The following is a 25,956-nucleotide window of genomic DNA, read 5'->3' on the forward strand; positions in this document are numbered from 1 at the left end:
ACATAGGATAAACTCTAAATGCATGTAATTATATAGGAGAAATTGCAAAAATCATATAATTATCTCGATAGAGCTTTAACAAGTGTTTTATGGTGGCAACATTTTTTCACAATTAGTAGTATACTGGTAAAGAGTATAGACTGTCATTAGACCACCCGAATTTAAATTCTGTCTCTATCATTTCATTGTGTAACCTTGGATAAATTAATAAACTTTCTGTGTCTCAGTTACTTCATTTTTAAAACAGAACTAATTATATTACCACCACCCCAGAAAGTATTGTCAAGCATTTAAAATTGTCAAGCATTTAAATTTGTATTGGTATGTCAAGCATTTAAAATTGTATTGGTAGGGGCGCCTGGGTGGCTCGGTGGGTTAAATCCTCTGCCTTCCGCTCAGGTCATGATCTCAGGGTCCTGGGATGGAGCCCAGCGTTGGGCTCTCTGCTCTGCCGGGAGCCTGCTTCCTCCCTTTTTCTCTGCCTGCCTCTCTGACTACTTGTGATCTCTGTCTGTCAAATAAATAAATAAAAAATCTTTAAAAAAATAAAAATAAAATTGTATTGGTAAATAATAGGCTTATAAAAATGTTAACTATTCTTACTAATATAAATTACTATTTTAATATAATCAACAATTTGGAATGTCTTTATTAATAAGATAGAATATAAATTGTTGTATGTAAGTGTTGAATCAGTAAATTGTTTACCTGAAACTAACATCACACTGTATATTAACTAATTGGAATTTAAATAAGACAAAAAACATGAAATCATTTATTTGTGTAGAATTCTTAAAACAAAAAAGGGTATTCTTATAATCACTCTAAAACTGTAAATAGTAGAAATACTAGAAATAGTAATTTCAGGAGAAACTCAAAACAAGTAAAAGTACAGGGAAAGAATAAAAGGTGAATTTATTTAGTTATTTACATAAGATAATTTATAAACTTGTTATAGCATGAAGTTTAATTATACAAGAGTAAAAAAAGTTTAATTATACAAGAGTAAAGGACTTGAATGTACTTGGATCTGTTACATGACTTAATTTTTGTCCTCAAAAGTCCATGCTATAATATTTGAATAAGAAAAGCTGAAAAATACAAAATAAAAAACATTTTTTTAGAGACGCCTGGGTGGCTCTGTGGGTTAAGCATCCAATTCCTGGTTTTGGCTCAGGTCATGATCTCATGGTCTTGGGATCAAGCCCACACCTGCTTAGGACTCTGTTCTCAGTACAGAGTCGGCTTCAGATTCTCCTTCCCTTCCCCTCTGCTCCCCAACCCAGCCACTTGCTCACACATGTGCTCTTTCTCTCTCTAAAATAAATAAATATTTTTTAAAAAAAAGAAAAAGACATTTTTTCATATTAGCAGCTGAAAATCTGTTAAATAACTGGATGTTAATATAGCCTGAAACATAAGACATTTCTTTTCTAAGAAAATAATAAACTCTTAGAGAATAAATTCATATGCAAAAAATAGAATGAGGCTATTTCCATAAGTACAGATAAAAGTACTACTTAAGTTACTGGTAGATTTACTGTAATATCAAAGTTATATAAGAGTTTATAATTTTAATAAATAAATACAGAACTTAAGCTATTAAAAAAGGGGTGAGAGCATAACAAAGACTGTATATTTTAAAAGTAGTGATAGTGAGCTACTTTACCGAAATTCAAGGTGAGTTGATCTGAAGTGATTTAATAAAGATAAAAATATCATACTACAAATGAAAGTTTATACTCTTTGACCAGTTATGAGATGAGTAAATTCTGGGGAATTTAATGCACAGCATAGTGATTATAGTTAATCATATTACTGTATACTTGAGATTTGCTGAAAGAGTAGATCTTAAGTATTCTCATCACACACAAAAAATGGGAACTCTGTGAGATAGTGGATGTGTTACTTAATTTGGTTGTAGTAAGCATGCCACAATGTATAACTATATTAAATCTTAAGTCATCATTAAATATATATAATAGAATATATATATTAATTTAAATCAGAAAACCTGATCAATTAAAAAGAATGCCAATCTACAGATAGATTCAGAAAATAACATATTGTATGGCTATTAGTACTATAAGTTTTCTTTAAGGTAGATTGTGGTAACTTTTACTGCCCCAAAAGTATATAAAGTTATATTTATTTATAGCACTCATGATATTTGATGTTAAACCTTTTTAAAATAGCCAACTAAGTAAAAATGGTACTTCATATTTTATTCCTTTTGTTACTTTGAAGATTGAAAAATTTTAATAAATTTATCAGTCACTTTCTTTCATGAAATGCCTAATATAGTCATTTTCTTATTTATTTCTTAAGTTTATTTATTTGTCTTATTGATATGTATCAACATTTTAAAAATCTAAATTTCAAATATATATTCCCAGTTTGTCACTTATTAGTTTTAATAAGTTTTTGCAAAATATTTCAAATACTGGAAATACATAAAGAGTAGAATAATGAACACCCACATATCATGTTTTGATTAATTTGCTTGAGATTTTTTTCTTGGATAAAGTATTATAGATTCAGTTGAAGTATGTTTTATATCTTAAAATTTAGTATCCTTCTTATCTTTGCTTATTTTTATAATAGATAGCTATCTATCTAAAATCTATTTATCTCTCTATATAATAACATATTCTGAGTTTTGTGCTTAAATGTGTTTTTTTTAAGATTTACTTATTTATTTGAGAGAGAGAGAAAGAAAAAGCAGGGGGAGGGGCAGAGGGAGAAAGAGAGAAAGAATCCTCAACAGATTCTGTTGGAGCCTGTTGGGAGTCTTGATCCCAGGACCCTGAGATCATGACCTGAGCTAAAACCAAGAGTGGACGCTCAACTGACTGAGCCACCCAAGCACCCTGTACTTAACTGTTTTTAACTTTACTGAATGTTATCACACTCGTATAATTTTGCACCTAGCTCTTTTTATTTTGTCTTGTTTGTTTTTGCTTAGTATTTTGTGATTTATCTATGTAAAGCATGTAGATACTTATATATTTTTACTGTTGGATTCGATTGTGTAACCACGTCAGCATCTATATATTCCCAATACATTAGCATTTAGGTTGTTGTCAATTTTACACCATTAAAAGCAACACTGCGTTGAACATTTTTAGACTGTGTGAGTGTCCTCAAAGGCATATTCCTAGCGGTGGAGATTCTGGGCAAAAGGGCATATGCATCTTCAGCTTTCCCAGATATGCCCAAATTGCTTTACAAAGTATTCAGATCAGTTCGTATGCCTACTGAAAGTATATCAGGCTTTCTAAACAATATTTGGCATTCTTAAGTTCTGCCTATCTAATAGGTCTGAAATGGTATATCATTGTTTAAATTTGTGATTCTTCATTTCGAGTGTCTCTTTGTCTTTTTTCTTCCTTATTTACTTGTGGGAAAATTTTCCTTTTTGGTAAATACTTCATATTAGTCTGTTTACAGATTCATAGTTAAATTTGCTGAATGGATGATCATTTTTGAATCCCCCAGGAGTTATCAGTAGAAGATAATAAGAGTAGGGATGATTAAGTATACATTGGTTTTCAAGAGCAGCTTTAATTAAAAAAAATGAAAATTGAGTTGAATCTTGAAGGGGAAGGTCTTAAGTAAGAGGATTAGTTTGGAAAAGAAACAAGCAACTTCACAGAAGAACTGTTGATGTTTTTAAGCCACGGGGCAGAGGGTACTCACAGTGTATCTAGGTTTGATGACTTTTAGCATGTTTCAATTATTTGCTTTTTTTATTATTTTGAATTTATTTCGCAGTTAGTTCTAAAAATTATTCAAGACAGCTTACACACTATATTTATTCAGTGCAACCTATGTGTTTTTAAGTTAGTAAAGTGTGACAAAGGAAAATTAAATTTAGTATTCGAAGGCATCAGGGAGAAATGTAATAAGAAAATGCAGGTCTTGAAGACCTTACATAATGATTAAAGCTGAACTACACTTGTAACTCTGAGATTCCCAGTAGCCAAAGCAAATAAGGAAATTAATGAATTTGAGGATTCCAACTGCCTTTCCCAGACTAGGGTCTGGGAAAAAATTTCTCCCACAGGTCCTCATACGTAAGACAGTGAGTAATACAGTGGGCTCCATCCCCAATATCATCCCAGTATTAGATGACATTATAAATATCTAATTAGACTCTTCGTAGTGTTCTTCCATATAAATGGAGGCATAATTTAAAAGCCCAATTTAGTGAAATTTATCCAAATTGCAGAGTACTAAACATTAGGATTCAAGAATTTGAAATCACTAACAGTTTTCCTCACTTCTAGGATTAAAATCTTGGCTCTTTTATAGACACAAACACAATCCTGGTTGTTATTCTAAAAGAATTTGTAGGGGTTTATGACTAACTGGAAAACATATATCCCAATGAAAGCTATGTAAGTTGAACAAACAGTGACCTCCTAACTAAATATTTCTTTAATGAATTGAATTTGGCTAGCAAAGCTATAATTTGCAACCTCCAAAAGATGGTTCAATTGACAAATTTCATATGGAAAGGGGTTCTGTATGCTGTCTTTTTCATTGTTGGGCCACCAGGTCTTAGCATAGTGGCTGTCACCTACCAAATGTTCAATAAATATTTGAGAAATAAATGAACAAATGAAGGAAGTAAACCTCTGCAAGTTTTCTTCTTTACAATGCAGAGTTGTGCCACATAGAGAGGTACTATGCTTCAGCAAGGACTTGAAGAATAAATAAATCTTTTCGTTTAATCATTAAAAGTAGATCCATATGAATTAAAAAGAGGTAGACTTGACACACTTTTCAGAAAACTAAGAAACCCGATTAAGCGTTATCATCATCCCCAGAAGAAATGACCTCAGTGTTTAAGGTTGTTATGAGGCTCAAATGAGAAAATAAAGTTAATATATGTAGAATGTCAAGATCTACACATGTGTAAATGTTTGTACAATTCTTTGGTTACCTTCCAAAAGTCCTCACATGCTGACCTTTCCAGCTATGTGATGTCTCCATTATTCTTCTGAGAACTTGCACTGTTCTATCACCTCCTCTCCATGCTAAACACTATCTGATTTTAGTTCCTGTTTCCTGGGGCATTGTAATAACCCTTCTCCCTTCTCATTGTTTTTCCTGTCTCTGGTTTCTCCCTTTGGGGTCCACACTTCATAGCATAGAGTAGTCAGGTCCATGGATTCTGAGTTGAAATGCCTGTTCCATAACTTGTTAGCTGTTTGATATTGAACCAGTTACACTGCCCTGATTTGTTCTCAGTATCATTATGTATAATTTGAGAATAATAGTAATATCTACCACATTTGGATATTATGAAGGCTTAAATAAGATTATCTATATAATGTGCATGATGACCAGCAAATAGTCAGCAAGTGATAAATTCTAATTATTACGATCATGATTATTTTACCAGAACATTGTGTCTGAAACTGACATCTAACCCTCACTATCCCTACTTAAAACTCTCAGTGATTTCTAGAAGCCTAAATTGGCATAGTAAAGGAGGTAACTTTCCTTATGATCTGGCTTCAGCTTCTCTTTGCACCTTCATCACCACTATCCCTTCCTCTCCTCTTTTATATTACGATGAGTTATTTCTAGTTTCAGCTATCCAAGTAGACCATAGCCTTTCAAGTGTCCAAGACTTGGCACAGGCTGTTCGCTTTTTCTGTAATACTTTTCCGTCCCTGCTCTGACAAAAAGCTTTCTCCTTGTCTGGATGCCATTATCTACCTCTCTTCTTCTTCTCTATCTCTCTTTTATGAATTAGCAAGCCTCTCATCACTATATAAACTATCTAGAGACATAATGAATTTCCTTATATTTGCGTCCTTCTTCCTGACAGGGAGCCTGTGAATTTCTCTAGGTCAGTAACCCTTTTTAAGTCGTCTCTAAGTTCCAGAATGCCTAGAACATAGTAAATATTTAATATGTACCGTTAAGCAAATGAACAAATTCCTAGCCCAGGGCCTCCCGCCTGCCATGTGCTCAATGACATTTACTGAATTGTATTGACTAACTTTAATATAATTCAAACACCTCTTGCACCCACGGAACCCCAATCTATTTGCGAACAGAGATTAGACCCTCTGGGTGCTTCACGGTTGTGTTCGGGGCTGCTAGTGCTGGTTAACACACCGGCAATTTTAAGGAAGAGGTTTTCCTTACCAAAACCTAGAAAAAAGTGGGACTTGCCGCAGATGGCACTAGAAAAAGGGTTGCCTGCCCAGAGATGCTACCTCATCGCTTGTTTCCCTTAAATCTCGTGCCTGGAGAGACAAGAGGGAGGGAGGGAAGAAAAGTGGGGGAGCGAGTGAAAAAGTAGGTTCCTTTCTCCTCCTTCCCCTCCCACAGAGAAGGATTACACTAAGGCAGATGTCCTAGGATGCTTCGTAAGGGTACCTGATTCTTAGAGTCCTCAAACACTTGCTGAGTTACCTCTGCCCCTCCCTTCTTCTCTGGCTCTCCTCCATTCACTCCCGCCACCCCCGCCGTGCTCCCATCAGGAATACAGGCACATCCCGGAGCTCGGAGAACCGCCCCGCCGCCACACTCTCAGTTCGAGGACCACCGCGACTGCCAACGAAGGATGCCAATCACAGGCAGCCTTAGCCAGATCCCCGGGAGTTGAGTAAAAAAAAATCAGGTTGAAGACAGAAAGGAAATGAACATAGCAACCACTAAAGCTTGAAGAAATCTCAATATGCAAATGTATACAGGATCCCGAGCAAGGAAAGAGCAGGATATCTCCGGCTACTCAGAGGACGTGGAACACCACAAACAGGAACTTTAAAGGGATTGAAATCTGTTGCCTGTTCCACTAGGAATATTGTTTGCCAGGCACAAGGTGTCTTTTGGTAGTGAGCACCCTCTGCGCATGCGCAGGTCCTTTCGGGAATTACTGCCCTGCCGCCGACTAAGTTGCATTCCTTGAATCTTCGCAGGAAAGACAATTCTTTAATCAGAGTTAGTAATGTGGACAGTACAAAATCGAGAGAGTTTGGGGCTTCTCTCTTTCCCTGTGATGATTGCCATGGTCTGTTGTGCACACAGGTGAGCTGCCGTTGTTGAACGTCTCTCTCTCTCTCTCTCGCTCGCTCGCTTTTTTTTTTTTTTTTTTTTTTTTTTTTTTTTTTTTTCCTTTTTACATGCCTGCTGGATCATGTAGCTTGTTATTTGGGGGTAAGGTGTGCTTGTCTATATTTATGTCTGCTCTCAGTTTGTGTTCATTTTGAATTCGGTCCCTACTTCTTCCCTTCAGCGCCAATGAGCCCAGCAACATGTCATACGTGAAAGAGACAGTGGACAGATTGCTCAAAGGATATGACATTCGCTTGCGGCCGGACTTTGGAGGTAATGCTTCATCTTTTTTCAACCTGTAACCCGTACATATCTAGTGCTCCTTTCCTGTCAAAGATAAATGTCAAAAAAAAAAAAAAAAAAAAAGCATGTCATTTCCGCAAGTGTGCGCTACGCCCTACGCCCTGGACACACACACACACGCGCGCGCGCGCACACACACACACACACGCACACCGGACCGTCATCGCAGGTGGATGAAAGCCCAGGCAGAGCCGACCTTCCGCCCGCCCGACACACCCTCTGCATAGTCACTGCATCACGCGTGTGCCCACACCTGTTTTCCCAGGCTGTCCCCTGCAAGCGGGGTGGGGGATGGAGGAAGCCCATTCAAAATGTAAGCGCAGGGAAGCCCCCTGGCTCTCCCCATCCTGTCCCCACTCTAAGAATATGTCCATAATGTGTCCCACCTCCCCGCAGGGCCCCCTGTGGACGTAGGGATGCGGATCGATGTCGCCAGCATAGACATGGTCTCCGAAGTGAACATGGTGAGTGGCCTCCCGACGGGCCCGCGGCCGGGCTTACGCAGATGTGAAATGGACGGGTCCCCTCGCCCTCTACGTTTCATTGGCGGTCACTTCGCCCCGGCCCGGGAGTCCCACTCCGCGTGCTCCCCACACTGACACACACGCTCTGTTCCCCTCGGTTTGTATTTTCAACACACACACACACACACACACACACACACACACACACACACACACACACACACACACACACACGCTACTGCAGTGTTCCAGAGGAAACGTGCTCGGCACTGTTTGGGGAAGGACGGAGACAGTGGCGCCGGAGGATCGGGTGGGGCGGAGTCTGACGGTACTTTAGCTGGGTTCCCCTTGGTGTTCGGATGAGGAGGGCACCATCTGCCGGCGGCCGCGCGGCCTGCATCGGGGTCCCCGGAATGTGGTCCGTAGTCGCCTAACCCTAGTGGTCGCTGAACCGGAGACCCAGCACAGGTCCCGCCGCCAGGCGCCCACGCACGCAGACACGTTTCAGAGGGCGCCCTCCTTCTATCCGGGCTCGAACACGCCTTGTGGCAGGAGCAACAGGCGGAGACAACAGTCCATGCTGACTAATGCGAAAGGGTTCAAGTCAGCTTCTGGGGAGGCTTGTACTGTTCCTCGTGTGGGGGTTGATGAATTTGTCTTCTAGCTTCTTGCAAATTTACGTTGAAATAGAATGGGTCGGAGTTATTGCTTTGCTTTACCCTAGAAACCTAAGCTTGCCAGAAAAGCCTGATGATTAAAGGGACGGCGGAGGGGGTAGGGTGCGGTAGTAACATAAAGCAGTCCTTTCTAAAGGTTAACATTCTTTTATTTACCTTTTTCCTTCTCCCTTTCTGAAGCTGTTGCACAGTAGATGGAAATCATAACTATCATCTTCTCTGTTGGCTGTTTCCAACCACTGTGGGGTAGCAGTTTTCTAGTTGTTAGAGTTTCTAACTGTTGCTTCTCTTAAGGCAGGGGGAAAAGCCTGTTGCTTTTCTAGAATCAACCTTCCAGGGAATAGCTAGATTTACGGGAGCAAAATGCCATTTTTATTCCATTTGCGAAAAAAAAAAAAAATACTGTGGCAGCAGAGATCTAGACAGCCTGAATAATTTAAAGACTAAAACCCTCTGGGATTTTGTCACTCTATAGCTGTAAAGTCTACTGAACTGTCATTTCGTTTCATTACTAGTATGCTGTTTAACATGCTAAGGTTTAAGAATTCTATCTTTTTTTTAGGTTATGTCAAGGAAAAAATAAATATGTTTATAGTTATTGAATACGATTAGAAGAAAAAGTATATTAATTTCTATATTTTATAGTTGCAACTTTCCCTGCTTTGAGTTCCTCATTTAATGTCACTGATGGTTGTATTGGAAAAAGAAAAATAATTTTTAAAAATGAATGCACAGTGAATATTTTCTGCCTCGAAAAAGATTTTTTTTTTAACAAACTGACGTATTTATAGTATTCTGTTCATATATATCTCACTACTGCAAAGCAACCTGAAACACACTACTTACAAACACCGGAGACTGTAATAACATGTGCACATTTACAAATCATACCTACTCCATGCCATTGCAACTGGATAAATTAGATAGTGAATTAAAAAGTAGTCTGTATCATGTAGTTAAATGATGATAATATTTTCCTTTTCAGTCACTTATTTTGGCACCTTGTAAGCACCCACATAGATCATTTATAAAATGGGAGAAGATTCAGACAGCTCAAAAGACAAGCAATGCTTTTGCCAGTGGTTCATTTTCTGTATAGGTTAGTACGCTTTTCAGAATTTTTAAAAATGGATAATTCTGTTGACTGCATTTACAGACAACTTTTGAGTTACAATGAGAAATTGAATTGAATAGGGAAGTTGCTATTAACCAAAATAACCACCACCACAACAAAAAAATCTCTGTATAACCTGTTGTTCAACTGAATTCATAAAAGCCCAGACAAAAAGGATTGGATTTAATTGCAGTACCACTAGAAAGGGCTCCCAGTGATGGAATAATACAGCCTATTTTCTTACTGCACCATGCGTTATGTGCCTGATTTTTAAAAAAAAAATTCCCCCAACAGATAAGCCTTTGAAAAATATATTGTGCTAAAATACCAATTGCCGGGCGCCTGGGTGGCTCAGTGGGTTAAGCTGCTGCCTTCAGCTCAGGTCATGATCTCAGGGTCCTGGGATCGAGTCCCGCATCAGGCTCTCTGCTCAGCAGGGACCCTGCTTCCCTCTCGCTCTGCCTGCCTCTCTGTCTACTTGTGATCTCTCTCTGTCAAGTAAATAAAATCTTAAAAAAAATAAAATAAAATACCAATTGCCTTTCCACAGTGGTATTAGAAACATTATGGGAAAATAGAAACCACTAAACAGTGGTTTAATAAATAATAATAAATAATAAACCTTGATTTACTTACTGTTCCTTGTTTTAAAAAGAGTTACAAATAGGATGCAAGGTCTGTTTTATCTTTCTCATCTATGACAAAGCATTGAGACAAAGAGATTGGAAATAAATCCAAGAAAAATGGAAACAAAAAGGAATTTCAAGACCGGGGCTATCAACACAATCTCAATAGTTAGCCCTAGTTAAGAACATTACAAAATGCTTTGAATTTTAGATAATATTAGTAGGGCTGAAATATCAATGGGAAATAAGATTCATTGATTTTTACATTAAGCATGTTTCAGTACCCTGATAGGCAGTAACTTTTGAGGTTATTTAAAAGGAAATTTTTATCAAAATTGACAAAAAGAAAGAATGGACAATGCATATAACAAAAACACAGTTCTAAAGAAAATCCTGACTAAAATCCATTACTAAAACACTTCATTTTTACATTTTCACTCATTACCATTATTATCCACCCATTCCGTGGCTGGGAAAAATGACATGATAATTGTACATTACGTTAATGGGTTTGAGAACTAGGCTCCGTTATTTTTTGTTCTTTTCTTATGCTATCCTAAGAGCAATATAATTCCACATTGGTTTATTGCATTATCTGTTTTAAAGACTAACCTAACATCGAGTATTTTCTGATTCATGTTCTTCAGAATACAGAATGTTTTCCCAAACTAAGAAAATAAAAGAGAGCTTTTATAGTCAAGAACCTATACAATCAGCAATTGTTGGTTCTGAGCAGTGAATTCTGAGCAGTATTCCTCTGATGAATAATTCTGATGCAGAAAAAAATTATACTTAAGAGCAAGACTTTTCTTTTCAAGAATTCATATTATTGATTAAATTAAGAAGGATTTTTTTTCCTCTGGCATTATGGGATATACTATGCAGGTGAGGGTGATTATATACTGTTATTTTTCTGAACAGTTATCTTAAAAAAGCTACTATGATTTCCATTTATTGTTATATTAAACCCTTCAAACCTCCCCTTAGTTCCTGCCAAGCCATATACCTACTGTCTCTCTCTCTCTCTAGACTAAAGCTAAACAGAAGGCAGTTGGGGCAAAAAAAAAAAAAAAAAAAAAAAAAAAGACAGTAGCCCCCATAAATTGCCTTAAAGTAACCACTAACATCTGTCATAGTAACATCTGTTACTATAAACCAGTAAAACACTAAGCAGGTCTTCTCTTTGAGCAGAAGATTGAGGAAGCATGGTATTAACTACCTGCAAACAAGTGGTTGAATTCTTGCATTTCAGATGCCAATAACTAGCCATGTCTTCTTATTAAGGAGGCACCTTCTGATGATCAATTAAGAGTTCTGAACATAAAACTCTCTGTCCCTGACCTAAAGACCAATGAATGGTCCAAGTGGTCGCTCCCAGAAGACTTTGTATCTATTGAGTCCTAATCCAAGTAGCCACTCTCAGTAATGGATAACTACCATGCATTCATTGTTTCCTTTCTTCCTTCATGCATGGGTGGATGAAATAGTGAACAGTCTTCTATGCATTGCAATTAACAATGAAAAAAGGAAAAACAAAAACAACAACAACAACAACAAAACCCCCACAAAAGCCTAAAATGAGCCAATTGTGTAAATCATACCTAAAAGAAAAACAAATATAGTTTACGAATATCCACTGTTGTTCAGTTGTTATTTTAATATTTGATTCCAGAGGATTCTGGTACATACTGTAGTTATGTCTAATTACTTGATCTTGGTGACACAGAACAGTAACCACTTTCAGAATCCACCCTACCCATTTCTTTAAGTCAGTGTTTCTCAGTCTGCCATGTGTCCTTGAATCACTCTGAGATCTTCAAATGTCAAAATGCAAATTCTGAATCAGAGGTCAGGATGGGGTTCACATTCTGCATCTCCTGAGTGATGCCCATTGCTGATGGGTGGACGGCACTCTGAGCAGCAAGGTTGTAATACATTATTCTAAGATCATGCATTATTAAGAAATGAACTTTTTTTTCTCTTGAATTTCTCTAAGAATGTTATTATTTCAAGGCTCCAAATTAAATTTGAAATTAATTTCTAGATAAACAGGTAGCTGTGCTCAAAGGGGACATTGGTTTAGTAATTGATGATAAACAACAGGACAAAGGTGAGAGGCAGGATGAGGAGGCTTGAGTTCACTCATCAGCAGTCCTCCTCACTGTGTCAATACTTATGAGTCAGCCAACCTGAAACGATGGCTATGAAAATATTTCCAGGCACAGTAATTCCGACAATACTATCCTGCAGCTTTACAGAACACCAATGACTTTTCTTCTTTAGAAAAGAGAACACTGCAAACTGTTTTTCTCCCTACTGAGGCGCTTGCAATAGCTTTGTAAAATAGTCTAAACATACTCTTGTTGATGTCAGGAAATTCTCTGAGGTTATGATAAAATTGCTTTGCAAATAGAGCAAATAGGTCAGTATCATTTAAAGGCAAGAACGGACATCTGCAGTTAAAAAATATATAAGTACATTTTTCCTTATGTGAATAATCAACGAGGTCTCACTTCTAGTACTGGGTTACAAAATTGTACCGTCTTGAGAAGCTGAGAGAGGAAAAATTTCCCTTTGCCATTCTGTTTGGAGATAACAAAAAAAAAAAAAAAAATCTCTTTGTACCCTAAGCCACAACAAAGCAAGCCTATCCAGAGTTTTTCAAGCTTGAATTCACATTTGAAAGCCCATGATCATGGGATTACAAGGCCAGACTGGATATTGAAATGTATAATACATTGAAAATAAATAGTAACATTTATTGAACAAATCCTATGTATGAAGTGTATTTATCAAGTCCTTTATATTACTAGCTCATTTAATCCTAGATTTAAGGAAACCAGATTATTATCCTGCATTATAGATGGAGAAATTTAGGTTAGATTAAATAACATGCTCAGAAGTTACAGAGCTCATAAACGGCACAGCCAGAATTTGAAGCCAGACAACCTGACTCGAGGGTCTGGCTCCTATCTGCCAGGCAAGTGAAAACACATTCCCAGTATTTAGCGTTGGGACCTTGAGTGAGTCATTAGACTTCTGGGCCTGAAGATTCTCCTCTCTAAAATGAAGGTAAATGGCACTATTGGCTAAACCTCTTTTCAGTTCAAATATTCTATGACATAAACTCAGATCTTTAAAGATTTTGGACTCTGCCAAAATCAAGATTCTTCCACTCCATCTTACCCTCCTGCTGGTGTCCATCTTCATTCTGTTTTAGTCTCCTGTTAGATATGTCAGTCAGCAAGCATTTGTTAAATTCCTACTGAGTGCAAACTATGGTGGTCTCCTGGGAACAACGCAGCAATGATTGTGTGTGATCCGGGCCTCTTGAATCACCATTTTAATGGGTCATGGTATTACCATCCATTTTTTAAAAACACATTCCCAAACAGCAATAAGATACGTTGGATCAACCGTCTTCAAAATGAGACTTGACTCATCCCTCATTTATATCGCATTGAACATTGGAACCAATATCGAACTGGAAATACTTCTGATTCTGTCCACTGTATTCAAACTAGGAACATTTCTCCACAACTGTCAAATGAATAAATTTTTCAACATTTAATGTGAGACAGTAGGAAACCATTACTTTCCAGGATCTGGATATCCCAAAGGAATTTACCCAACCCATTTAAAATCTTTCCATCAGGTGGTCTGGGAGAACCTTAAAGCTAAAGTGTTCATTTCAGCTGGACATTACTTGGTATCAATTCAGTGAGTGTTTGGTGTTTTTGTTTTGGCAGACCCGCAAAGTCTTGACAGCACCCTCAAAACACACTTGAATGAAATCTTGTGATTATCAAGGAAGGTAAAACATTTCAAAAGAAAAACAATGGTAGTAAGTGTTTCCAGCTGACTTGAGTTTTAATAATGCCAATGACATTACCATACTTGAGGATACTTGAGGATAATAGGAAGATAAATGGATATATTTATAGTTGATTAAATGTTAGTATGGAGTTTCTCCATGAACTTTTCCAGAGTACTGAATTTTATTTTTTAATAACACTAGGATCAGGTTTCTGCATTTTAGAATATTATTTTCAGCAGATTGTACATTTCATGAAATCCCTTGACTATCGATTGAAGAAAGTTGATAGTCTGTGGCATATAACAACCTATTACCCAGCACTTAACAGAAACATTTGAGAAAGGGTTTATAATTAATTCCTGTCACTGGTTATAACTTAGAGAAAAGGCTGACCACAAGAATGAAAGATGTGTGGGTTTTCTTTTATGAGCCCAGTTACCCCATTTTAGAATCTTTATTAGTGCTCATTGCTTTTCTGCTAACAGTTGTTCTTTCTGTTACCCCTCTATTAAGTACTTAACATATTCCCCCTCTTTCAATCCTAGGATTGTCGTCATACTGTATATTTAAGATTAAAGGGCATTTCCCAAGAACATTCATTCAATTACTCTGCTGGTCTCTGTCTTGTAGAGTTTATAGTCCTTAAAAAAAAAAAGTACTTAAAATCTTATTTGCCAGAATGAAGATTTTTTTCCCCTTTGGAAGATCTGGAAACATTTATATTTATCCTGTTTTGGGGGTGTTTTGGTTCAACACATACTCACAGAACAATTCTAATTTTTAATCATGTTTTGAAATGGGCACTAGGGAAGGAAATATAAGTTATGCTACATACCTTCAGATATTTTACAGTATACAAGTATACTGTATACAAGACAATGTACATATATAAGTATACAGTATACAAGACAATGTACATATAAATCTACTTTTAAATGATGTGCTAGGTGCTATGACATGTATGTCCAGGATTCTGTGGGAACTTGGAGGAGTGGTTTCTAAAGCACGGTGAAGGGTTAATCCTTGAGATGAATCTTGAGGAATAGTAGTTAGTACCATGTATAGGATACAAATGAAAAGAAGATCCAAGCAAAAAGAAGGGCGTAAGCATTGGCAAGTGTGCCTGAAAATAGCACGGAGTGTTCCAGGAACTACAGGTAATTCACTCTTGTGAAAACTTAAAGGACACGGGGCAGATTGTCAAGACTTATGTCAAGACAAAACTGAAAGCAAGGCGTAGGGCAGTGCTATTGAATGTTCTCACTTGTATGAAAAGAAGACTGTCTATAAACACATATGTGTATGTATATATATATTTGTATATGCACTGACCATTTCTGGAAGAATACAGGAGAAATGAATGGTTGTCTCTTGGAAGTGGAACTAGAACTAGGGGTATGACCGGAAGGGATACCTACTGTACTTCACATCTCCTTTTGAGTTGCTTGATTTATCAAAAATCTTATACATGTTTTATACTTTTGCTTTAAAAAGACACACACACAGAGAGAGAGAGAGAGAGGAAAAAAATGATGCTGGAATATGTATGCTTAGGAAATGAATACTAATCTTGAAATACAGAAAACCTGCTAAAGGTTTTAACAAGTGCTATGTTTTGCATTTCAAAAAGATCATTCTGGAAGTTATGGGAAAGATGAAACAGAGAAGGCTGAAATTGGGGGCAGTATTCCTATTTAAGAAGCCAAGAAGGTGTTTCAAAGTCCAGATGAGAGACAATAAACACCTAAAGTAGAAAAAGCATGGACTTAGGAATGGAAAGTAAAAAAAAGAAGAAAAGATAATCAAACAGAGGCAAATCAGAGGGATTTTGTAACTGGTTAGATGATGGACGTTGGAGAGGAAATGATCCTAGGATGCCCTACAAGATTGCATGTTGAGTGATAGCCTCATGTGACACCATCTGCCCAGGGGTGGAACACAGGAAAAGAAGCCCCAACCATCTTGCTCATCACTGAAGTGGATATGCTTTCAGAATTAAAAAAATAAATGCTAGAGCATGATATTATAAGGTACTTGTGGGGACATTGGGAGAGAATACTGGGGATTGGAACTATCTTGAAAAAGACTAGTTCTTTGGTGAGACTTCTAATTCTGTTCATATATAAAGCAAGTTCTGTAGGGAGAAATCCTGGGACACATAAATATGGTGGCTGAAATGAGCTGGATAGAGATGCAGAGAAAGGGTGCTGGCCAAAGACAGAATAGAGTGCAGTCAACTTTAATCTCTAGAAGTATTGTTCTTTCTCTAGAAGAACCTGGACCCTGATAGGGTGTAGAACATACTTTTCAAATTTCCCCAGGGAAGCGATCTTTGTACTGTTTTAGTCGCCTTTATAAAACCAAATAGGTGGGGGGAAAAGATGTGTGGAGAACTCACTTACACAGCATCTGCTCTCTTCTCTACCACGTCCCTAAAATGATTCAGAGTCCTTCTGGAACACTGTGTTTTCATGTGAAGTCATGTGAAAGCACTGTGAGTTCTTGCAAAAAGTGTATTTGGTGATGACATGAGACTGGGTATAACAGAGCACAAGTGAGGCCAACAACATGCCCTGAGAAATGAAGCTTAGCTGCCAGGAAATTAAAAAGTGACTCCCAGGAGCTTTGCTGAAGAACTGAAACATTTGAATGGCTCGGTGGGGATGATTTTAAAAAAGAACTCAACAGAGCTCTGTCCCTCGCAAATGTTCTCTTGGAAAGAGGATAACTATTTAAGCAAAATTATATTCATAGATCGGATTATTTAGTGTAGAGAAAGAAAGCAGAGACACAGCTAGAGAAATAGACTCAAATAGAAGAAGGTTCTTAGGTAGCTAACAGCAATCCGCTATTCCATCCCTCCCTCCACTGAAAAAGATTATGGGCGAAGGTGCTTCGGATAGAACAGGAAAGTTAGAGGCTAGATGCCTTGCTCTTGTTGCTGAATGGATTAATCAGGGAAGTTGCTGGAAATGAATCCTGCTTGAATGAGAGAGTTATTTGGGATCCTTCCTGAAAGCGGGGGAATAGATTTGTTGAAAGCTCAGGTTCCCTGCCTACTCTAACCCTCTGTGACTCATGGGGAGATTATTTTTTCTTTTTCTTTTCTTCTGATCTATTATTTTCAAGGGAACAATATACAATCCTCTAGTCAAGAGGAACAGCTTTGTAGTTTCCATAGAGACATTTCAATGACATTTAGTTGAAATCCTACCTGTGCCTAGAATATTTCTCATGTCCGAGGCCACCATTTCTCCCTCCCACCACTTGCAATCCCTCTCCCACCCAAATGCATATAGATCCCCTTTAAAACCCACAGGAAGTCATCTTTCTCCTATGGAGCCTTTTCTGTAGCCACAATAGAGAAAATTATGCTGGAGAAAGAGTATATAGGGCATGTAAACAAATCAAGGCTCCAAAAAGTCAAAAGACCTACTATAACATAATGATCATCTTTTAGTTCATATAAGGTTTTTATTGACCTTGTCTTTTCTGCCTGTACTATGTAAGCTCCAGGAGGATTATATTCCTTATGCTCTCTATGAGCTCCTAGTATATTATAGGAACTTAATAACATTGTTAGGATAATACAATAATTTTTATGGTCATAAAAAGTGTTAGTAATAATGGTATTTAAATTTATTAATTCAGAAATGAATAGTTTCTCTGTCAGTTCTACCTTATGCCTTCAACTGTAATTTTCTTTTATGTTGATCATGAATCAGGAGCTGTTTCTATAGAAACAAGTTTATCACATGGCACAGCCAGTTTCATGGACACAAAATTACTTTATGACAAATATAAATGCATAAACATGTATGCACCCCCACAACTTTTCATTGGCTTAAAAAAAATAATAACTGATTTTCATTTTTCAAAATGTCATTTCCGTACTGGCACCTGGACTATCAATATTTCTGGAAACACTTAAGAAATTGTTAAAGAACAACTTGATTGATGACTATAAAGGAAATGGCATTTAAAAAGAAGGAAAAGGGTTTCCTCAACCAATGTGGTAAGATCTTGAATGAGATAAATTAAGTTTCAAAAGATAACCTAAGAACTTTATTAGATTTGAAAATATAGTGTCTAATCCAAGAAATATATATATATATATGCATATATATATGTTTAATATATGTGTTTATAATCTACCCAGCTACCTATCCAGTCGTTATTACTATAATTGTGTCCTTGCTACAACACAAATGTCAAATTTTGTCTGAAACTTCTAGATCCACATGGTAATTTGTCATAACCAGTAAATGTGTTAAATCAACTACCATATTAAATCATGGTAAGAGATTCTTTCCAATGACATCACCACCTCTCTGCCCACCCCTCAAACATACACACACACACAGACACACACACACACACACGTTTCTGCACATCCCAAAGAAATACTGAGAGAACACAGTCCCATTTCAAACTGACTGCTGAGCTGAGACAGAAAAGATTCACTAGAAAGCTTAATTGAAACATAATTGAATATATTCAATTTGTAAATTCAGTATAATTGAAAACTTTTGGCTTAATGTGATGAGGACTGATTTTTATAGGTTTTGAAGTTAGACATTGGAGGAGGAAGGCAGGTTGAAAGATTCGGAGAGTAGAAAGTACTGACAAAACTGAAAACTCATATTCAGTCCTTGGTGGGTTATCAGTGCATCTCTCCTACACCTATGCTAACACTAGTTTGGGAGATGCCCTTATGAACTGTGTTGTCAACTAATTGGAAGGGGAATCCATAACCAGGGTCTCTGCAATTGTGGAAGGATAGACATCACAGATGACACTTGCCCTACTGTGTTCAAAATCACTGTGATAGAACATAGGTATTTTGGTGAACAGCTTTTCCACATTTTAAAGATTCACACCTTTGGTTCTGCAAAATAGACAGAGATAGCTGAACCTAAACTCAGACAAAGCAATTGCTATTATTCTTTTCCAATACTGCTCAATCTCACTAAGCAGAGGTTTGTTTTTGAGTCAAAATATGGGATTCTGTTGCTATGTCAGCAGGGAGCACCAGCTTAAAATGCTCTTATTAGATCCGGATACCCTCAGTTTTAATTCTGCTGAATTGCAAATAACCCTGAGAGAAGCAACAATAATACTAGTTTTTACTTCCTGAACATACACCACAGTGTGAAAGAATGGTTGAGTGAGAAACCAAGTTTGCTTAAAAGACAAAGATTAGAAAAGGATACAAAGAGGGGCGCCTGGGTGGCTCAGTGGGTTAAGCCTCTGCCTTCGGCTCAGGTCATGATCTCAGGGTCCTGGGATCGAGGCCCGCATCGGGCTCTCTGCTCAGCGGGGAGCCTGCTTTCTCCTCTCTCTCTCTATGCCTGCCTCTCTGCATACTTGTGATCTCTCTCTCTGTTTCAAATAAATAAATAAAATCTTTAAAGAACTGGCTAATATCCTACAATAAACTAACACCTCTGAGGTTAAAAAAAAAAAAAAAAAAAAAAAAGACAAAGATTAGAAAAGGATACAAAGAGGGGCGCCTGGGTGGCTCAGTGGATTAAGCCTCTGCCTTCAGCTCGGGTCATGGTCTCAGGGTCCTGGGATCGAGCCCCGCGTCGGGCTCTCTGCTTGGCTGTGAGCCTGCTTCCTCCTCTCTCTGCCTGCCTCTCTGCCTACTTGTGATCTCTCTCTCTCTCTGTCAAATAAATAAAAATCTTTAAAAAAAAAAAAAAGAAAGAAAAGAAAAGGATACAAAGAGAGAGGAAACAGGAGTTATTCCATACTTTTCTCCAGAATCAGCAGTTTCCTGACTTTGGGAGCCGATATGAAAAAGCTAGAAACAGTGACTGAGGTGTGCTGAGACAGCATTTGTGTTGTCCACACTGATCCTCTGCGCTCAGAATGCATGTTGCATGGTCTGACAGCAATACTCAATATTTTGTAATCCGAGATGTGAAATCAACAAATGCACCTCCATTCTCTGGGGGTGTATCATCCACACTGGTGGGCAAAGTGATGATAACATCTTACGATTTTCATTACAAGAGAATATCTTGTAGTTTTAATAACTTTGTAGACAATGAATCTTATAGTTAAAATCAGTGCCTAGTGGGCAGCATACTGGCAACTTTTTAAGTCCAGACACTCCCCATCTGGTGTATATAATTTTGGTTTTTCTCCTGAAGTACATTCTCCTTGAATGTGCTTCTGTCAAGTTATATTTGAATAATTTTAAATCACTTTAAAATGTCAGGATGATGTTGTATCCTAATTTATACTCTCAAGCATAAATCTTATGACTTAAGCCCTTTGATGCTCAGTTCCATGTAAAATGGAAATAATAATTTCTGCTCTACCTATTTCAGAGAGCTGTGAGAATCAAGAGATAAATCATATACAAATGCATGCTCTGTGTATGTGATGTATAAATTATAAATTACTATATAAACATTAAGTGCTGGTATTTTTATTATTTTACCATTATCTCAAAGGCTTGTCATGAATTTCTCCCTCTTTAATGCTAGCACATCAGGAGTCACATGAATTCACATCATGCATAATCAAGTGTAATAATATTTTTGTTTAATATTGGGATTTTCTTTATGCAGTTGAAATGTATAGTATTTCTGATTGTGAAACTCTTCTGTGAGATCTGGAAGAAAGAAATGGAAAAAAATTTTTTCAGTTTCTCTTTGCTCTCACTCTTAAGACTTCTCAAACTTAAAGTTTCAATCTGTGTATGGTCTTCCATCCCTCTCTAAATTTCATATTTTATGTTACTCCCTGGTATCTGTAAGAAATAGATGCATGGTTTTCCATGGGTTTAGCCTAGGGATTAGAGTTCTGGAGTTGACTTCTTTAAATATAGTCCCTCCACCTACCAAATCTGTTACCTTGGCATTATCTCTACAATAATCATATAGTTTATTGTCTAAACATGCACTTTTGAGAATAAAAGGGAATGCTATTACTATTACTTGGGACAGGAAGTGTAAACCAACATTCTCCTGGGAAAGCCAAGATTTGTGATCATTTTATGATACTCAAAGCCTGAATTTTTTCATCTTTAAAATGGGGATAAATGATATCTTCCTCTTAGGTCATTAAAGGCAAACTGAGATAATGTGTTACTTGGCCTGGGGAAAATATTGGTTATTTTTAAACTGATGCTTTTTCTTTATTGGGCACTTAATGAGTACCACGTGCTTTATGTGTCAACACCAACAATAGAATTAGGTAGAATGAATGAGATAACCTAATAAGAGTTTACACTAACGTTTGAGATAATCAAATAAAAACATCATATATCAGCTCACTTTTGCTTGCCAAGAGCTTCTTAAGAATTGTCAAATGTTATTAAAAATTGTAGGATTTACTCAATTCCTTCAAGGAACAGCCAAGAATTTCACTGAGAAGATAAGTTGAGAAATGGTAACTGTCTTCATGAGGTCATAAATGACCACAAGTAGCACTGAAAAAAAAGGGTCTTGAAGACGAGATAACTCAGGACATCACAGAGAAGATGCAACCATGCTGAGAGGTTCAAGATGAGATAATCTAGGTAGGAAGGTAATGAATATTCTAGGCAGGGAAAATAGAACTAAGAAGATGTAGAAATAAGATTACCAAGAGTGCTCAGAAAGAGAGAAATTCATTAACATCATTTAAATTGTAAGGGTTGGAAAATCATTCTTGCATCTTAATAATGAAAATTAATACATATTGAACACATCTACAAAAGAGTTACCATTCTAAATACTTTGCAATTATTAACCCACTAAATACATAATGCAGACATATGAAACATTTATCATTATTATAGTATCTTACGGGTAAGGAAACTGAGACATAGAAAAACTAAGTAACTTGCCCAAGGTTATACAACTAGTAAGCGGTAGAGCTGTGATTTGCACCCAGGTCTGTGATTTGCATGGCAGATCTAAAGATTTGCCTTCAGGGTAGTTAGGTCATTAATCAGCTAAATCATAAAGCATCATTATTTCTAATAGCATTTAAACATAGGTTTCAAAGTTAGAAAACATGATTAATAGTTCGCAAAATGTGTCCTACAATGAAATGCATTAGCAATTGCCATTACTTAGCTCAGAGTTACATCGTGTAAAGATTAAGGAGTAGCTTGATTAACATCTTTAAGTTATGAAAATGTTTAATCCATTCACTGATTTAAATCACATTGGACTGTTTCATGCAAGGTGTCACTTAAAGTGCTGTGTAAGGTACTTACTGGAAATAGAAAGAGAAAATGGATTTGACACTGCTTCTGAAAGGACTCAACTTGAAAAAAGAAGCAAAGTTTAGATTGGACATAAGGAAGAACATCTTGACTGTAATGAGTGAGAAGATGTTGGAAGGAGTTATGAAGAGTATCTGGGAAGTGTCCATCCTTAGAAAGCCTCAGAACAAGAAAAGATAATTATATCTGTCCCAGTTGGCGTATATGGCTTTTCTGTCTAAAGGCAAGAGGATGACACAAGACAGAGCATTTCTCTAAGACCCTTTCTGATTGAGAAATTTGAACTTTTGAGATTTTTACTTGATACCTACATATAATACGTTGTGAGATCTTCAAATATCCCCACATTTTGATTATCATTATAGTATATATAGTTAAGAGGATTACAACCACACACTCAGAGGCAGTGACAGGGCACTTGGCTTGAATGGCATTAGTTTGGTGGCTCTTTCTGGAACAACTAACTTATTGACCTTAGTGCAAACTACTCAGACTTATATCTCAGAAGTTGCCATGTCACTAACCTTCAAGATAGTTAATGAAGAAGACATGCAGGAGATATTAAATCCTCAAATGCCAAGGGTTTCCTGTAATGAGAACTTCTTAAAGATAGTGCCTAATAAGTGCCTTCTGCACAGGGCAGGCTGAATAAAATTATGTTGAATTAAATTGAAATATGATGCATTCAATTCAAATCTGTGTATATATTACATCAGTATTTAGCCCAGGAAAAAAAGGGCAACCCTTAATGTTAAGAATACAAAGTTACTAAAATATAATGAATACATACCATGTACTGGGTATCAGAATAAGTGTTTGAAATCAGTTTTTACAAGAGCCATCTGAGATGGGAATATTTAATAGCCCTCTTTCACAGATAAAGAACTGGGAATAGGAAGGCTCACAGACATTTGCCATAGAGTTGTGTTTAAAGCTTAGGCCTGTTTGACTTCTCACCATACCTCTAACCCCCTCTTTTGGGTTCTGGGACCCAAATCCAGAACCCAAAAGAGGGCTATATTGGAGCAGGGGGTGGTTCCCCCCCTCTCACATACACACAACAAACAATTTTTTAGGAACTAGCTGGATGTCCTACAGTTTGACTCAATCCCAACACTATCTACCCAGAGATATCATCAGGTTCTCCAGGTTAAGAATTCAATCCTACAAGACTGCCCCCCACACCACGTCAGATTGCTGTCACAAACCCAGATAATTCTCTCTACTTCTGACTGACTTGCATTAAATCAAAAGTTCCCATGACCTTCTTGGTTTTGATTATTTTTTGTTGGGATAACGCAGAGAAACATTTTACTTGGTAGATGGCCAGTTTATTGTAAAAGGATATAACTCAGGAACAGCCAGATGAAAGACATGCATAAGACAAGGTGAGGAAAAGGTGCCAGGTTTCCCTGTCCCCTCCCGGAATGCCATTGTCCCAGGACCTCCAATATGTTCATCAGCCCGAAAGTTCTCCAAACTCCATCCAAGGAGCTCTGTGGCAGAAAGTAGGGTAGGGCTGGGGAAAAGACCAAATACGCATTTCTTATTCTAAATCACAGTATCACACGCCCCCCTTCTCATTTTATCCAGCCATCAATTCTTTTCATTTTAGAGTTTAGTCTGAATTGTGTTATTAAAGGCAGAACTTTTATTTCTCTACATGAAGAGTCAGGCAGAATCCCACTCAAAAGGAACAAGTTTTCGATTTCAGGGAGAAATTGGTATTCCTGCTCCAGTTCTATGGGATTACAGATCTTTCCTGACTGAACGATGGAGTTACATCCAGATAGACCCATTTTAAGCTGAAAATATCTTTAGTCGAAAATGTATGTAATATCCCTAACCCGCTGGACATCGTAGCTTAGCGTAGTGTACCCTACATGTCTCCGAACTCTCACATTAGCCTACGGTTGAGCAAAATCATCTAACGCAAAGTCTATATTATAAAACAGGGTTGAGGATCTCACGTAACTTATTGAATATAGTCCTGACAGGGAGAAACAGAACAGCTGTCGGTCTACAGGGCGGTACTCAGCGTAGGAGTTCACTTTTGCTCCTCAGCGGGCTGACTAGGAGTCAGGGCGGCGGGGGCTGAGCATCGCGAGAGCAGCCGCCTGAGAGTAGCCTCGCGAGAGTATACAGAGCCCCTCGCGAGAGTATACAGAGCCCCTCACTAGCCCACGAAAACATCCACATTCGGGATTCCAAGTGTAGTTCCCACTACCACTACTTGTTGCGTTTGCACCTTCCTAAAGTCAAAAGGCGTTAAGTAGAACCATCGTACATAGGAGAGTGTCTGTATTTCCTTGGACAGAGCCTTACCTCTTAATCTTCTCGTGCTGGAGATTTTAAAAAATGACTCTCACCAGAGGAGAGCATTGTTTGGTGGGAGCCCAGGTTCTTGTTTCTCCCTCCCTTGACGTGCTTGCCATGGTCCATAAAACAGGCAACATAGCGTTTTTCCTGTCAGGTTTGCTTACAAGGGTGATTTCTTTGTTTGAGTCCCAAGATGAAGACCCAGAAAATCTAAAGTCTGTTATTGTTCAATTCACAAGATTCCCTGCCAGTGGAAAGAAAGAATTGCTCTCCACTCCAGGATTCTCTAATGGGGGCAGGCGTCAACAACAGAACGGGGGAAGCGTGCCAACGGTTTCTTGGTGGGGAGAGTAGGGAAGCTAATTAGACGACCCATTTCTGGGTGGAGAAGACAGAAAAGGCTCAGGTATATTTAGCTCTTCTTAGTTTTCCCACTGACACTGAGAGAGAAATCAAACAGGAATATGTAAAGGTCAGATCATTTCATCACTGTCCTTTCAGAAATGGGAAGTTACATTATGAAATGCAGATGGCATCTTGAGGTTAAAATAGCGAGTTATTATTACCACACAGCTTACAGGGGATATTTTTCATTTTTCCGCCTCATGGAGGAATATACATTCAAAATACATTTATTTTAAAAATCAAATACATATATTAAAAAATGTGAAAACCTCTGTTTCTTTTGGCTTACTCCAAATGATGGTAATGGAAATATAACAATCACTTAGCTCACTCTACAGAAATAAAAATCAAAAGGATTTACTGCAGAACAGTGTATTTATAAAGTAGAAGACAGTTATGGAACACAGTTTAGGGGAAAACAACTTGCTTGAAATAAACTGTTGTTTCTGTATTTCAAAAATGCAGAGTTAGGCTATTCAAGAGACCACTAAATTCTGCTGAAGCCATTACAGGCTTTCACGTTTACTGTTTTTTGGTACTAAATAAGGCATAGTACTGCTACTCACGAACCTAGATCTTGCTGTATTTGTTCATTCCTCACAGCTGAAGAATAATATGTGCTCTTATGTCTCAGTGGGGAATTTAGCAAGGACATGCTTAACTTGGCATGTGTTTTCACTGCAGACTGCAGTGTCCCACCTAGGTTCAGGCACACACAGATCAGGTCAAGTCAGAAACCTCATTACCTTTGCTTCAAGGATATTGCTCAGCTCCTCAGGTCCAAGAGTGGGTGCAGCGCAAAGTAGGTTTTGAAAAAAGTTCTAATTTTAAACATAATGCTTTGGGGGTGTTATTGAAGTATGAAAATATGTAACTTCAGAATAACTTTCATAATTGACCTCATCAGACCAGTATATTATTTTATAT

The 25,956-nt window shown here is 37.5% G+C and overlaps 1 protein-coding gene across 1 annotated transcript in view; it reads left to right on the forward strand.

Moving 5' to 3' along the window:
- The first annotated feature begins 6,895 nt into the window (after window positions 1–6,895).
- GABRB1 (gamma-aminobutyric acid type A receptor subunit beta1) overlaps window positions 6,896–25,956 on the forward strand; it is a 396,298-nt gene continuing 377,237 nt past the window's right edge. The window contains exons 1-3 of the mRNA XM_047719215.1: window positions 6,896–7,050; window positions 7,259–7,350; window positions 7,777–7,844. Of these exons, the coding sequence (XP_047575171.1) occupies window positions 6,971–7,050; window positions 7,259–7,350; window positions 7,777–7,844 (240 nt within the window). The 5' untranslated portion in view covers window positions 6,896–6,970. The remainder of the gene's footprint in view (window positions 7,051–7,258; window positions 7,351–7,776; window positions 7,845–25,956) is intronic.

The sequence above is a fragment of the Lutra lutra genome, chromosome 2 (assembly GCF_902655055.1).
Source record: "Lutra lutra chromosome 2, mLutLut1.2, whole genome shotgun sequence".
In the NCBI taxonomy this organism is placed as follows: Eukaryota; Metazoa; Chordata; class Mammalia; order Carnivora; family Mustelidae; genus Lutra; species Lutra lutra.